Below are 16,757 nucleotides of genomic sequence, written 5' to 3' on the forward strand. Positions count from 1 at the left end.
CAAAATATGTCATTTCGGGAAGGTTTGACCAAAACTGAAATATTTTGGTTTGCTGAACAAACCTGAAATGTTTAATTTTGAGTCAGTTTAACACAAAATTGCATTTCCCTATAGTGGGAAATTGTCTCATGGGAATGGTAGTTTGGATGACTCATGGCCTCATTCTCTCCTATGGACTGTTGCCTGGCCAGACTGCATCTCCCAGTACAACACAGTCTCCCCTCTGATTGAGCAGAATGGTGTATGGGAATCATTTGTCTGCAGGTGCATCATGGAAGATGTAGTCCAGCAAGTGAGCCCATCCCATAGGGGAGAACAGGGTTATCAGCTGTAACTCCTATGAGGCAATGCACTGCCATAGGGAAACACAATTTAATGCTGAATTGAACTGAAACTAAATAATCTGAGACAGTTCAACAAACCAAACTGAAAAAACAAATGTAAATATTGAAATATTTTGTTTAGATCAGAAATGAGAAAACAAAACAGTTTGACATTTCTGAATCAAAACTTTTTGGAACTTTTCACTCCATGAAAAAAAAATTGTTTCAATTTTTCATCCCCTGATTCAGGACAAAAACAAAGGTTGAAATATTGGAATTCCCTTAGAGATGAAATTTCTGATTTTGGCACAGTGGTGTTATTAAGATTTTCAATACCACGACTCCCTTTTCCAGACCAGGATGCCTGTAGAATCTCTTCCCATTTAGCTAGGGCAAGGGGGTGGCAACCTCCTGACACTTACTTCTGACCTAAAGATTAAGAGCCCATTTAGTAATAAAATTGCTAAAAATCCAGGAAATCACCAGTAAGCCAGCATTTACATGCACGCCAAACTAAACTCCACCTTTCTTTCAATCATAATAACCAAGCATGCATACAGACAACTACACTCTGTAGTAAACTCTCTTTTGATTCCAACATCTAACCACACTGCATAATCCAATTCCATACAATCACACTCAAATGCATACCCAGACTGTATCTCTCTCCACTCCCTCTGTTTATCTAATATAGGCCTCCTTTTTATTCTTTCACATAATCTCACCGTTGTTGATGCAAGAGCCTTCTCCTCTGCAGCTCCATAAGGAGAAGCCTTCTTCTATCTCTCTACCTCACCAGCTCTCTCATTTTTCAAATCTGAAAACTTATCTTTTCTCCTTTGCCTGTACAACATCTCAATTTCTCTATCCATCTGCTTTTTAAAAGAGCGGTTAGTATATTGGAATATATCTTATAAGAAAGATGCTATACAAAATAAAACAGCATTATACTGCAGTGAAAGAATGGCACCACTAAGGAATGTTTATCTTAGTTTTCTTTTACTGGGGGCCTTTGCTTTCACAACAGATGGTGAACTTGCAATTAATCAGAAAATACCCAAATATTTCAGAACAACTCAGATGTCTTACTGTTAGAAATCAGTGTATTTGTTTCATGCTTAAAGAAACTCACCAAATGCAGATTCTTTCAAAGGACTTGAACTGGAGCTGCTGGAATTATCTGATATGTCCAGCTCATCATCTAATTCAGAGAAGACATCTGTGCATAAAAATAAAAGCAGAAAAGAAGCTTTTAACCAATCTATAAGCAGAATGCTAACATTCCTGATGTTTCTTCTGCTATGGACTACCTTTCTCAGAGTTTTCTAAAGTGTAATTGTCATCTGATAGGATTTCATCACATGTTCTGTCTTCATCTTTTCCATATGTTGGATGAAAGTTTTCGGTTGGATTGTCAGTTGTTTCTGAAAATTCACTTTTGAAACTGGCTGCTCCACTGCTGCTGCTGCTGAGGCTTGACTTCTCAGAATGCTCCTAACAATGAAGGACAAAGAGGAGAACAAGTGAAGGAAATATTACCAATTTTCCTTTTCACAACCACGTCCTAGGCTCATTATAAAATCTGACAATAAAAAGTCATAATTCATAAAAACGTACTTATAGTTCTTACTCGGCTGCTTGTCCTGCTCTCTCATCCTACCAGTGATTCTGCATTTATGGTAGAGCCCTTTTACTTGTCTGAAATGATTTTTACTTTTTATATAAAAGATGTCCTAGAAATCGTATTTCAGCTCCAAAAATAGGTTGCAAAGAGTACTGAAAAAGCTCTTTTTCACCATATGTGTTCTCTACAAACTAAAAGGGGAACAATATGAAAATATGAACAAATATTGAATTTAAAAATAGAAATATTGAACAAAGACATAGACGGGTCCCACAGATAACCAAGCTGAAAGATTTAACCTCTTTCAGCTTGGACAATTAAAAGCAGACTGGTTGCTTGACATAACAGTGTGTAATGCAATCAAGTTTATTAAAAAATATAAATAAAGTAAGCTTGATGTATATGCCTCAGAGACCTCATGAAGTGGAACCAACCTGATTCTGGCTATTATTGCTGACACAAAGCTAAGGAAATAAAAAATTGTCATACAAATTATACTGCTGTCATAAGTGTCTCCTGTATGTGCTGAATCTGTCCATAACAGGGAGGTCTTTAATGAATATAAAATGCTCCAACCACCACTCTGATTGTTTATAGCTTTTCAGGACACAGTAGAGCTCTCTGATCCCTCTTATGCCTCTATATTAATGAGACATGTTTTGAAGGCAGACCAGTTTATATTATTCATCTCCTATTCCCTTTTATCATGCAACACTCCAACAGGATAATGTAAAACAAAGGATGAATTTACTTACAGACAATAGCTATTATACAAAAAGATAGGAACAATATATAAAAAGAACATAAAACAAATCATTAACTTTATTATTATTTATTATTTGTATTATTGTACTTTAATATTCAGTAATTTCAGGGGACAATAAAGTTTCTCCCAAACAGTCTGCACTTACAAAAGGTGCTGTCTTAGGTACTTGCCCTTCTGAATATTAACTGACTCTCAGACCTTCTCCATACACCTTTCCTAAGGTGTCTGTCATCTCACCATGTAAAATGAATGTGATCCCAACTCCTCCACTCCTTTGAAGGTCACTTAGTCAAAATCCTGAATACTGATGGTAGTGCTAAACTGCCCAATAGTTTAAGCTGATTATTCCCTCCATTCTCTCCCCCCATTCCCAATTCTACAACTCAATCCAGAAGGCTAAATAAATGAATCCTCAGGAATTTCCATTGCAACACCTAACGGGAAGGATAACTTTATGGCTCAGTACTGGACTAGGATTCAGGAAACTCTGCCAAAGGCTTCACAAGGAATCTTATGTACTTCAAAATTTTCTGTTCCTCAATTTTTCCATCTGTGAAATGGCAATAGCAAGGCTATATCCTTGGGGGCAGCCAGTTTAGGAAGAAATCACTTGAGGCCAGGCAGCAGACAGCTAACAAAACTACCATTTATTTACACACACACAGCTCACCTAACCGGCTGAAGCAGGCTAGGCTATCCCCTAATAATCTAACTCAGTTGCCATGGAAATAAAAACCATGACAACCAAATACACAACATATTCCTCCCCCCCTAATAAGAACATCCCCTAAATAAAACACACACTAAATTAGAGAAGGAGGGTAGACTGCCTCCATTCCCAGCTAAAACCTGGGGATTATTTTGCCCCATAACCGTGGGTTTGCCCTAGCTAAAGAACCAGCCGATGGGGAGGCCTTCTCTCTCTAGGTGGATTACGGAGAACTCCTGGTGTTGTTGCACCCAAAAGTACCATGGGCTCAGTGTCCGCAGCACGAACAGGTGAGGAGGTGGTATCAACTCGTGCTGGGCAAAGAGGTATCTCAGCCGCCTGCAGTAATGGAGGAGAACAGTCAGAAACAGGTGATTCATGATTCGGTGTCTCACCAGAAGAGGTAAAGTCAGACCACTCAACTGCAGATGTGTCCTGAGGACTGCCATGACCTGGCAACAGCTGATCTACATGTCGCCGCCAGGTAAGATTCTCTGCAGTCCGGACTGTGTAGGAAACAGTCCTGTTTGAGTGATGATCGTGGCAGGGACCCATTTAGCTCTGGAAGTATAATTCCGAGCCAAAACTGGCTGTCCCGGCTAAAGGTTCGGTCTTTTGCTCTGGGCCCCGTCTGATGACTTGATATTGCTGCTGATGTTGCACAATTTGTCGGGGTTCAGAAGGTTTCAGCAGATCAAAGCAAGTGCGCAGCTGTCGTCCCATCATTAGAAAGGCCAGGGGATGCCTGGGTCGTAGCATGAGGTGTGTTTCTGTAGGAAAGTAAGAAGGTATCCAGATGCTTTTGAATGGAGTGTTGTCCCCTTGCTGATTTCAAAGCGTGTTTCATTGTCTGCACAAATCTTTCAGCTAATCCATTGGTGGATGGATGATATGGTGCTGACGTGATGTGGTGTATATCCCATTTGCCTTCATAAAATTTTGAAACTCCTGAGAGACGAACTGCGGTCCGTTGTCGCTCACAAGTTGTTCTGGCAGACCGAAACGACTAAAGAGTCCCGTAGTTTTTGGATAGTACTCTCTGCAGTAGTGGACTGCATTATAGAGACTTCTGGCCATTTAGAATGGGCATCTACTGCCACCAAGAACATGCTTCCTTCAAGGGGGCCAGCGAAGTCAATGTGAATACGTTGCCACGGGTTTTCAGGCCAGTCCCATGGGTGTAGGGGTGCCCACTGGGGTGCATTCCTCACACCCTGACATGACATACAAGCTTTTGCCTTCTCTTCAATAGCACTGTCCAATCCAGGCCACCAAAAATAGCTTCGTGCAATTTCCTTCATGCGCACTATTCCACAGTGACCGGAATGTAGCTGTTCTAACATCTGTGATCTCAGTGGTGTGTGGAATAATGACACGTCTCCCCCACAACAAACAACCAGATTGACCGATAACTCCGTCCTCCTGGACATGTAGGTAACAAGGTCGGGTGAGACCGGAGAGGTTTGTCGAGATTTTCCATGCATCACCAGGTCCATAACTTGGGACAATACTGGGTCAACGCAGTTGCCTTCTTTATCTGAGTAGCAGTGATGGGTGTATTCTCTACCTGTTCAAAGTAGAAGATTTCCTTTTGGGCACTATCTTGATGTTTGACTGGCAAAGGCAACCTTGAGAGGCCATCTGCATTGCCGTGCAGAGTGGATTTCCGATATTTGATTTCATATGTGTGTGCTGAAAGTAACAATGCCCAACGTTGCATACGACTAGCAGCTAATGGGGGAATGCCTGTGTAGGGTCCAAAAATTGATGTCAGAGGTCGATGGTCTGTGAGAAGAGTAAACTTTCACCCAAACAGGTACTGATGAAACTTCCGAATTCCAAAAACAATTCCTAATGCCTCACGTTCGATTTGGGCGTAGTTAGTTTCTGCTTTGCTTAGAGTGCGTGAAGCAAAAGCAATAGGTCTCTCTTCTCCCGAAGGCATAATGTGTGACACGACTGCTCCCACTCCATAAGGGAGGCATCGCAGGCCAATTGTAGGGGTAAGGATGGATCAAAGTGCGTTAGAACTTCAGAATTTAGCAATGCATCCTTAGCTTTGTTAAATGCAACATCACAGGCTTCAGTCCACTTCCAGGCCTTGTTCTGCCCCAAGGAGCTCATGAAGTGGTTTTAGCAGTGTGGCTAACTGTGAGATGAACTTTCCATAATAGTTCAGTAGTCCTAGAAACGAGCGCAGCTGGCTTACATTTCGAGGTGGGGGAGCCTCCACAATAGCTTTTAACTTTTGCAGGGGCCTTATGAAGACCTGCAGAATCAATGATGTGTCCCAAATATTCAACAGAGGGCTTGAAGAATTCACACTTGTCTTTGCGAACTCGTAGGCCATACTCTTCCAGTCTTTGTAGGGTAGCCTCTAAATTCTTTAAGTGATCCTCTTCATTCCTTCCAGTGACCAGGATATCATCCAGATAGCACTGAACTCCTGACAAGCCACACAAGATCTGGTCCATAGCCCTCTGGAACAGGCGGGAGCAGACGTTATTCCGAAGGGTAGGCACAGTATCGATAAAGCCCCTTATGAGTCACAATAGTCAACAGCTCTTGGGACTTTTCATCGACGTGCATCTGTAAATATGCTTGACTCAGATCAATCTTACTGAACTTTTGTCCCCCAGCCAGGCCTGCGAAGAGGTCATCGATGCGGGGAAGCGGTATTGCTCTGCACACAACACTGGGTTGACAGTGACTTTAAAATCACCGCAAATCCGGAGAGAGCCATCTTTCTTCACTATTGGAATGATAGGAGTGGCCCATGAGCTATGGGTAACTGGTATTAGGACTCCATTGGTGACCAGGTGCGCTCCAGGTCTGCTTCAACTTTTAATGTAATTGTAATGGTTTTCAGTGAAAGTGAACAGTAGCTGCTAACACACTCAATGCTTTAAATGTCAGTATTTGACTATTCGTGTCCAGTACATGTTTGCATTTTTCAGTAGTTTTAATGGTGCATTACATTAAGATGACTATAAAAACAAGGTGTGCCAGCTAGTTGCTGCTGATGTGAGGATGCAAACAGGGAGAGAAGACTGTCTCAGCTATGGATCCAAGGCAGAGTAGGACTGACACCTTGCAATTAGCCAGAAAGAGAGAGGCGGAAATAGGGCTTTTGAAAAACAACACACTGTGAATAATATTTCATGCCTGCTCCAACTAGGACTGTTACTGTTTAGAGTCCTGGTCATAAGTCACATGGTTTTGTTTGTGTGGACACTCCACCCCAGCCATATCCTCAGGTCCAGCCCTCCCACTCTGCCTTCTCCTGTTGGCACCAATGTTTTCTGGGAAAATCTGAGCAGCTATCTGACAGCACAACTGGGTAGCAGCACAACTCATGGGCCAACGCACTCTGGGTTGTCTTACTGCAAAGACAGTTGGAAGGACTGGACACAAGCGTAGGTAGGAGTCATATCAACGCAGCAGAAAAACAGTATGTTGAACCAGATGCAGGAGGGCAGGGCTGTGCCAACCTAGGCCTCTGGTGGGGCAAAATACTGTTGTCATGGTTACTAACAATAGAATAACAATGTGTGAGATGCAACCACATACCATTTTTGGAACTGTTTAGTGATATTTGACTCTAAACTCAGCTTACTTGTCTCACTTCTAACTCCCTCCATGGGCACTTGAACCCCTGGCTTTGATATGAAAATCAGGCAGCAATACCAGGAGAGTAAAATTACACTGCAGTCTGCAGGGCTTTCCTCAGGTGGCTAGCAGGTGTTTTGAAATTCATTTCTGAGTTAATTTGTGGTGAGAAATCAATCTTACTCTATGAACTACAGTATTCTGCTAGCTTTTTTAAAATTGCTACAAATTGTACAACTGTTTCATCTTCTTTTTGGTCTCTTTTGTGGAACCTATATCTTTCAGCAATTACCAGTGGTTTTGGGGAAAAATGGGACCCCAGGATTTCCACAACGTCACTGTAAGATTTAGTCTCAGGCTTAACAGGGTGTAGTAAGCTGCGTAGCAGGGAATAGGTTTTAGTCCCTACAACACTTAAAAATATTGGCACCTTCTTCGCTTCTGTAATGTCATTTGCAATAACAAAAAGCTCAAAACGCTCAGTATACACATGCCACTGCTCTATATTCTCATCAAAAGGTTCCAGTGGCCTGGTCAGAGAAGCCATGATTTTTAGTTTCACTTTCACAGTCAGTGCAAACAAGCAGTTTTTTTGTTTGTTTGTTTTTTTACCTTGACTCCTACTTCCTTTTGTTACTGGAGCAGCACCGGAATCCCATCCATCATCGCCATTTGTTATATCCTTGGGGGCAGCTGGTTTAGGAAGAAATCACTTGAGGCCAGACAGCGGACAGCTAACAAAACTACTATTTATTTACACACACAGAGCTCACCTAACCAGCGGAAGCAGGGTAGGCTATCCCCTAATAATCTAACTCAGTTGCCATGGAAACAAAAACCATGACAACCAAATACACAACAAGCAATACTTCCCTGCCTCAAAGTGTGTAGAGGATAAATTTATTAATGCAGATGAGGTATTCATATACCAGACTGATGACTACAATAGTAAAACTTATTATTATATAAACAGGTACTATTTAGGACTGTAGATGCCAGCGTTATCACATTACAATAGGGTAGTAACATGGAAAACAATCTTAAAAGCAACATCATTTTTAAGAATAAAACAAATTTCTCTCAGACAGTATGAGTGAAGTAAGACACTTTAATGCTTCAGGAACAGGGGAAAAAGGATATCTAGAATTTTAGGGTTGCTGCCTTCATGTGGAATTTCTAGAAGCCTCAATCTAAAGAGCATTCTGATACCACATGTTGATGATGATGTGACCCAAAAGTGGAGATCTACCCAGTGACTTTTGATGCATTTATCTTCAATAAGTTTAAGATGTAGTCCCAGCTGCTGACCTCTCCATGGAAATACAATGAATTCAAATTAGGAATTGGCTGGGATGGGAGGAAAGTTCTCTCACAGTTGGTGTCTTCTCCAGAATTCCCTCTCTTCGTGAGGTTCTTTTCTATCTTTCTTTTCTTACTTTAACAGATTTCTCCCAAGGTCATCATTGGAATTAGTGAACGGATGGTACATATATGAAATCTCTTTTGCCCATAATCATTTCAGCCCACAGGAGACTGTCCAATAAAGAGAAAATGGTGATGCAGTGAAGTATGGTTGGCAATATAGAATCAACTGTATGTTTTTATTTCCTTCTGTTTAAAATTTCAAAGGTGTGTCCTACCTAGCGCTCCTGTGTTGACTGGATAAATATGTTACCTAACTGTTTAATCACAAAAAAGTGTACACAGTCTAATGGATGGAAAACTAGACAAAAGGTAGTTTCAGATAAAGATGTTTGCATATACCCTGTCCTCTTTTTCTGACATTGGTGGGTAATCATTTGTATATTTATAAATATATTTTTATAGCATTTCTGTCAAATACATTTTCACTACCAAACTCCAAATATTATATTATTTTTCCCAGATGTAGAAACAGCCTTTTCAGAAACTTTCCACTTTATGACATAATTACAATATTATGGAGTTTTTTTTAAAAAAAAAAAAAAAAAAAAAAAGCTCCTTGTGACCAATAGACTAAAATGACTCCAACTGAATAAATCAGTCTATTGGATAATTATCATTCTTCATTTTGGCATTTTTAAATCCATTAGTGGATTTATAGTAACACTCCCAATAACAGTTTTTTGTGATGAATGAAATATACAAACCTGGTGCAGAAAGAATTAAACTGTTTTATGAAATACCCAAAGCAATATCAAATCATATTGTGGGGCTGTTTGCCAAACTTCATCTTTAATCAAAACAATTTGCTAGTTTTAATAGCATGAGAGATACAGATGAGAGAACCTCAAACAGTTCTGACTGGTTCCCAGGAGTAAATACTCAAAGAACAAAATGTACTTGCCAAGTAACTGAGTAAATTATCAGTGTAGTTGGGATTAACATGTGCCTTTGGAAACCAGTGCCTTAGCACTTGGGGCATGAGCACTCTCTTTTGAGGAACTGAACATTTAGCACAAAGTTTACAGGAGTCAAATCCCTAGTTCTTTTCCATTTAATCAAAAACTAACAAAAGACTTGAAGAAATGGGAGTGAAGGTTGGGCAGTATAGTATTGTACTGATAATCTATTTGAACAATTACAAATCGTTTGAGTACTGTTAATATTGAACCCTACCCTGGAGAGATTAACTGGTAATAAACATCCCTCAAAGGAAATGGGTCAGAGGAAAACCTAGTTAAATGAAGAGATTGCAAGATTACTCTCCCAAATTGGCATCAGATCTAGATACCAAATCAAGAAAGGAATGCTGCCTAAAATGTGTGACTTGAGTCTTACAGATCTCTATGACAGAAACATTCTTTAGGCATACTCTGGAGGCTGCGCTGGAACTGGCTAAATGTGTCCTGCAGCCTTGAAGCAGTGTGACACCTGCAAGATTATAAAAGATCCATATACAAAGTCTGTTTAGTTAATCTCTGAACAAAGAGGACTCTCCGTCTCCGGCTATCAATCTAACAGAGCTGAGTATAAATTTAGTACCAACACCATAGAGCCGATGGAAGCAGCAGCAAGTGATAGAGAGGAATAGAATATGTTGGTTTCCACCCTCACTCCCAGAGGCGCAGGAAGGATGTTAAATAAATAAATAAATCTAGTCCCAACTAGAAAAGAGCTAATTATTTTTAATATATAGACTATTCTTCCCTCTGTAGGGAGAGATTTCTTGGAAGACGCTGGAAAATTTTAGAAGGAAACCAGATAGCTGTAGGGAGGAGCTTGGTGTATAGGTGTTGGAAAACTTTATCCTTATGGAATGTCACATTCAGAGGGCCAGCCATCAGGACCTGGCTCTCACTTACTCTATCTATCGTTGAGGCCACAGAGAATGCCATTTTGAGATCTAAAAGGTAAAGACGATACTCCTCCACTAGCATAAAAGGTGGCTCCATCAAGTCTGGCAACCTCAGGTTCAGTTTCCATGAGCTTGGTGGTTCTCATACAGGTAGAAAGACCTATGTCCTTGAAGAAATATGTTAATGGTGGGATACCCAAAGACTTATAAGCCTTTAAATGGGGTGTGGCTGGATGATGTTATTATTTGTGTTATCGTAGCCTGTAGGAGCCCCAGTCATAGACTGGAACCCCATTGGGCTAGGTGCTGTACAAACAGAGAACAAAAGACTGTGTGATTAACTTTAACCATGCTTACAGAAACTCTTGATTTCCTGGGTACAATATTCTCAAAAAAGAGGGGGATCTAAGAAGCATATTCTTGGTGGAGGCCCATTGGGAGGATGCAGCTTCCTTTCCCATCATCATATTCAGCCAATGCCTCATTTTTTCCATTGGTTGGAAAGTTTATCTCCTAGAGAAATCAATCCCACCCCCTTCCAGTGTAAACAAAAACTACACAAAAAGAAGCAAATCCCAAAAGTCCCTGGGCAAAAGCCCCTTGTGATGGAGTATGCAAACCCCACACTGGACAAACGGGGTGAAAGAGCTGCTCCAAGCTCAGTCAGCTCCGCCATCCCACACCTGCAAGGCTTCCATAGGCTGGAGGAGGAGGAGCTTATAATGGGATCAGAGCAGCTAAATGATTGGCAGACAAAGGAAGAGAACAGACCTTCAGCCCTTGGCTCCTGAGGAAAGGGCTGACTGAAGACAGGAGCTTCCCAGATGACCACTGCTTGAGGAAAGGGAGGGCCAGACCCTGATGCACCCTGAGAGGGAGTCATTCCCCCCTTATCTCTTACTAGCTCAGTTTAATTGTGTTAATTCCCCTTGCTTTTTGTTCCCGGACAACTCCAGAAGGGGAGACATTTTAAGTGAACGGTCTAGAGGGCTAAGTCACAGGAAGAGGCAGGTCACCGCAGAGGTGGAACAGCAATTGACAGGAGCCACCCAGCAAGGAGAGACATGCTACACCATGTCCCGCCACAAGGAGGTGCCACTGGTGAGTCAGCCCCCTCACAATGGTTGGAGAATGCAGACATCCTTCCCACTCCTGGAGAGCAGGGGGACTGACTGATCCAGACAGGCAAATACCCTAGATTTAAAGGTGTGGGTTGGTAGGACAGACAACATGAATATAGAGTGTCTTCTCAAACAGATGACTGAAAACCAGAAGCAGCAACTCCTGCAGCAAATAGCTACCCAGCAGCATCAGCTGGTCCAGGTCTTACGGGCAGACCAGCAGGAACAGCAGCAAAGGCTGTTCCAATAAGTAATGGCCCTGATGGAGCCTTTGGGTCCCCATACAATTTCCCCTCCAGCGACTGTAGCCCAGCCCAAGTGGCCCCACCCATGGCAGTAAAACTCACAAAGACAGGCCCTGGGGACAACCCAGAAGCTTTCTTGGTAATGTCTGAGTAAGTTGGAGATGGCAACCCAGTGCCACCTGACCAGTGGGCCACCCTGTTATCACCTTACCTGACAGGAGCTGGTATGCCATAATGCCAGTACCTGCATAGCAGGGACTGGATCCAGTGTCTGCCCTATACTATGTCCGGGTAAAAGTAGCTATACTTGACTACCTTGACATCTGACACAAGTTATCTGGGTAGAAATACTTCCAGGGAGCCTGGCCCCACATGGTCAGCCAGAAATTAAGAGACTCCCCCAGAAAAGCCACAAGGAAGTGATGTTGCCCCTCCTGCCTTACAGGCACCAGTGGTTAGTCAACCCCTAGGTGAATTGTGTCCCTTTTTCTCAGGAGTTCACCTCTCCTTATACTGAGTCCCTGTCTTTGCCTAACTCGTCTCAAAACTTCCTGCCAGGTTTCTAATTCTGGCTTCTTCCTCAATCTCTTTCCCCTTGGAAGGGTCAGAGCTCCTACCCCTTCCTGGTCTCCTCCATGCCAGAGAGACTCACAACTGGTCCTACTATTTCCAGGATTTCTCTGAGACTGAGGAAAGCAGACCTATATATAACCAGCATGCTGTATCAGCAGCCCACTGTTTTCATAGTTGTTGAACTGCAAGTCTCAGAGCCATGCTTTACAATGGAAAAAGAAGTCGTCTTAACTGTGCAGGACAAATGACTTCTGTGCAAGATTTGATGCATTTCTTAAGAGCAGCTGAAGTCTGTATTTTAGCAAAATGCTACAATCCCAGCCACCAAGTGCAGTGATTTCAGATTTGGGTGTAGGATCTGTCTGAGACAGAAGATCTAGGAGAATTAGAAGTTGATATGTAGTTTTTTTTCATTGTGCTCCGAAGGCCTGAGAATCAGATTTTCAATGTCCTGCCTTGCCTCAACTTTCTGATGGCCCTTGATAGGAGGAGGGAAGGCATAATGGAAAATCTTGCTCCAATCTTGCCCCATCTTGAACAAAAGTCCTTTCTTATTTTTAAGTATACAACATAAATAAATTCTCTCTCACCTCTTACTGATTTTTAAAAAAAACTATTGCTATACGTGAACCACACTTCTGCTTCCTTTCCAAGTGCTCTTCCTACTCCTATTTCTCTCTATAATCACCACCTTCCTGACACTGGTGTATCACTGCAATATCTGACACACACTCTCTCTCTCTCCTCATCCATGTACTTATATGGACCTCGTCACCAAGGATATGAGCACTATCAGAAGACTGTATCTTCCACTTTCAAAGGGGTGACCTCTGTATATAATAAATCTCTTCCATTTCTAACTTTTAGGAAACTATGATTATGAAAAAATAAAAACCTTATACCATTAAGTTTCTTTCTGTCCTGTTCGCAACACAAACATTCAGAAATGATTGAATGTTTTTAAAAATGTAATAAAAAGAAAGTTATTGCTCTTTGTCTTGGGTCTTTTTTTTGCCACATTTCAGCCCAAAGCGTTTTTATATTAGAAATATAAAACCCTAAAATAAAAGGCTGGTGGGGTGGGTGTAGAGGGTTATAATTATCACTCTTAATTGCAGAGCAGTGAAGATACCACTATAATAAACGGCATAAAAACACTTGAACACATTAATGAACTGCAACTAAATGAAATTAATGAATATGCTTGTCCTTGTCTTTCTAATGTCCTTGATATGTTGATCACACATTTTCACAGCTGACAATTTAGAAAATAAATCATACAAGAAATGGCTAATTTACCACATTCAGCAACTCTTGAAAAAACAATACCACCAAAACATTTTTCACAATGGATGTCTCTTATTCTCCCAAATACTGTAACAGTTTACTGATAATGCTATACTGTACTATGTTTAAGCAAGCAACCTCTTCCAGGTTTCTTTTAATCGTATAAAAAATAGCTTCCAGTTCTTAAACTGTAGTTCAAATATGTGCTACTTAAATGCCAAAATGGAGCAGCGTCAGGATGAGATCAATAGAGCAAAAGGAGGAAGAAGATAACAGTTCATGGAGGGTTAGATTTTCAAGACAAATAACGGTCCTTGTTCATTTTAAAATTAGAAATAACAATTATGTACATCAGTGCAGATGTAAACTGCCTCCATGAAACTGTAATCACAAGTACAAGGTTTGCATATTTAAATTAAAGTCAAGATTGTAGTATGCTCACTGTAACATTAATAACCTGTTCCATTCTGCATGATTTGAAAACAAGCGTATTATATGCTTCAACTAATAAGAGACCAGCCTATGCGTACATACACAATTGTTTTAAAAGAAAAATACTTTTAGGAACGAACTAGTATCTGACTGGCTGAAGCTGTATTTAATTAAACCCTCATCAATGAATAATACTCAAATCCATCAAGTAAAAGATACATCTAGGCACAAATGAAGAGGAAAACAGAAATAAACATTAAACTAATCCAATTCTTATTTGTGTTCCGGAGCTGACAAGAGTAAAAATAACAAACTCATAACTGTTTTGCTAACTACATTTTTACTTTGTAATGCAGATGATACTTGCAAACAAATGCAAGGTTATCAGAAGTAGGGCCACCATCCTTAGCTGTGGCTAGGGAGTGCAGAGCTCAGTTTAGAGATGGTAGAGGATTGCAAGGCAAAAGTGGAATTTGGTCACTTTGAACACCCCTGATTCTGAGCTGGTTATGTGACTGTCCACAGTTTTATTGTGTAAATTACAGCTGCTCTTCATGACACTAGCTGCCAATAGCCCGGGGGGGGGGGGGGGGGAGCTATCACAGCAACCAGGGATTACTTGGGCACTGAAAAGCCTAGGCCATGCTCCTTCCCACTGGCTATGCCATTTGCCATTCATTGGGAGGGAAAGTGCAGGAGCTGCTTCTGTATTATTGTAGGATTCCAGCCACTGCACTGACTGTAGAGCTGCTTTGTGTTGGTGGAATGGTGCAAAGAGATCTCAATGCATTTCAGGAAGGGAGCTCTAACATTCAGGTTACGCAGAGATTTTTGAACCTATCCAAAAGGGCATAATATTTGAACTTGTCAAGTTAAAAAAAAGGGTTTATTCATGTAAAAATAAACTGAAGTTCAGCTCTCAATGGAATAGTGATCTAAAAGATAAGCACCAAAATGATCAAATCACAATTGCAGAATGGGATGAAAGTGACAATCCTTCCAAGCAGGCACTGAAAATTGGGAAGGCTGAAAAGAATATCTGCTTATTCAGGTTACTGGGAAATACAAAAAGCTTCCAGTCTATGACGACAAAGGAGGCCTCATTAAGATGAAAAGGGCACACCAGACTCCTGGCCTCCAAGCAAAGCGTGTAAAAGACCTCACTCAGTATTTATCTCTCTATTTAATTTTTTGAGAGCAATAGCAGCAGAACTGGTCAAAAAATTTTGAGAAAAGGTATCCATCAGAAAATGCCTTTGAAATGTTTTCAAGAATGTGTCACTTTTGATGAAATTTTCTATGGGAAAAAGTCATTTTCATTTTTTGTTTAATAAAAACATTTAATATCAGCATCAATGTTGTTTCATTTCAATAAAGTAAAAATGTTTCATTTTGACTATTGTTTTATTTCATTTTGATTTTTATAATTTAATTTTAATATTATAGTTTATCTTTAAATTTTACTTCTGTGTATAATATGTAATATTTTCTATTATGTATTTTTCAAAATGAAAAAAATTTACCTAATCAAAACAAAATGTTTTGACATTAGCAAAATAAAACATTTGGAATGCTTCCAAATCAATTTTTGGGGAATTTCCACTCAGACAAATTCTGAAATTTCAACTTTTCATTCTGATTTAGAATGTAAAGAAATTTTGAAATGTTGGAATTTCCTGCAGAACTTTCAGCCAAATGTCAAATTTAGCCTGAATTGTTTTTTGAATTTTGATATTTTAAGTGGAAAAAGCTGGCAGTTATAGAAATTACATCCCATTTTTAAGTCCCAGGATATGTGAATATGTTTGCTTCCTCAGAGCTTCTAAGCATTACAGCTAAGGTAGCCAACTCCTGAGATCATGTGTAATCATGAAATGATAATGGAAAGTGACTATGTAATCCAACAGGTATTTCTACAGAAATTAAATAAAAGTAACATACTTTAAATGTATTGTACAGATTCTATTAAATGTTAGATACCTGACATACAAAGGCCAAGATTTTAAAACATGGGTGTCCAAAGTTAAGCTTCCTAGCACCAAAGGAAGCCGGAAGGCCTGCTCCACAAGGTGCCACTTGATGCACAAGTCTCTTGACACCTACATTCTCACCTTAAATGACTTACAGATGGAGCATCTTTCCATAATGTGCCCTTCTCTTCTAGGTACAATAAACTATAAACTCCGAGTGTGTGTGTGTGGGGGGTCAGTAATAAGGATAGCTACCTTACACAATGGGCAGTGTTTAAAATCTGGCAAGGGCAGCCCACCAGGCTAAATCCTACTTAACTACTAACGACCTAAAACCTAAGGGTACTGCTATAGCTAACAATAAATAACTCACTATGTACAACAAAATCATAGAAACATAGGAAAGTATGAGGTGAGACACAACATAGAATGTTCTGACTCAAGCTGCGGATGGTGAGAAGGAACTGAGGGAATTGGCATGGCACTGCCTTTAAAGAGCCTCAGGCGGAGCTATGGGACCAGAGGGCATAAGCATTTTTCCTATGGGTACCTCTAGGCAAAGTTTTCTGGCTTCAGTGTGCTGGGAACACACAAACCTGAGTGGAATACATGTCTGCAACCATTCAAAGAGGCGGCTCAGATTCTGAAGCACAATTCTGTGGCAATGGGGTGAATTACTCTACATATCATGTATGTTGCTACGGTCACATACTTCACAATGGAACTTTCAGGGCAGTATTTAAGGGCAATAATGTCAAAGAACCCCACATACCACAAGATAATTGAAGGGCAGTGAGATTACAACCTCCCCTATGCAACTC

The 16,757-nt window shown here is 40.6% G+C and overlaps 1 protein-coding gene across 2 annotated transcripts in view; it reads right to left on the reverse strand.

The window, feature by feature from the left end:
- The window catches only part of NEK10 (NIMA related kinase 10), a 174,724-nt gene that overhangs the window by 42,043 nt on the left and 115,924 nt on the right, over positions 1-16,757 (reverse strand). For both annotated transcript variants that reach the window (XM_032789290.2, XM_032789285.2), the window contains exons 26-27: positions 1,634-1,817; positions 1,456-1,542 (exon numbers count right to left, since the gene is read on the reverse strand). In XM_032789290.2, coding sequence (XP_032645181.1) covers positions 1,456-1,542; positions 1,634-1,817 — 271 coding nt within the window. The remainder of the gene's footprint in view (positions 1-1,455; positions 1,543-1,633; positions 1,818-16,757) is intronic.

This window comes from Chelonoidis abingdonii, chromosome 2 (assembly GCF_003597395.2).
Source record: "Chelonoidis abingdonii isolate Lonesome George chromosome 2, CheloAbing_2.0, whole genome shotgun sequence".
NCBI lineage: Eukaryota > Metazoa > Chordata > Testudines > Testudinidae > Chelonoidis > Chelonoidis abingdonii.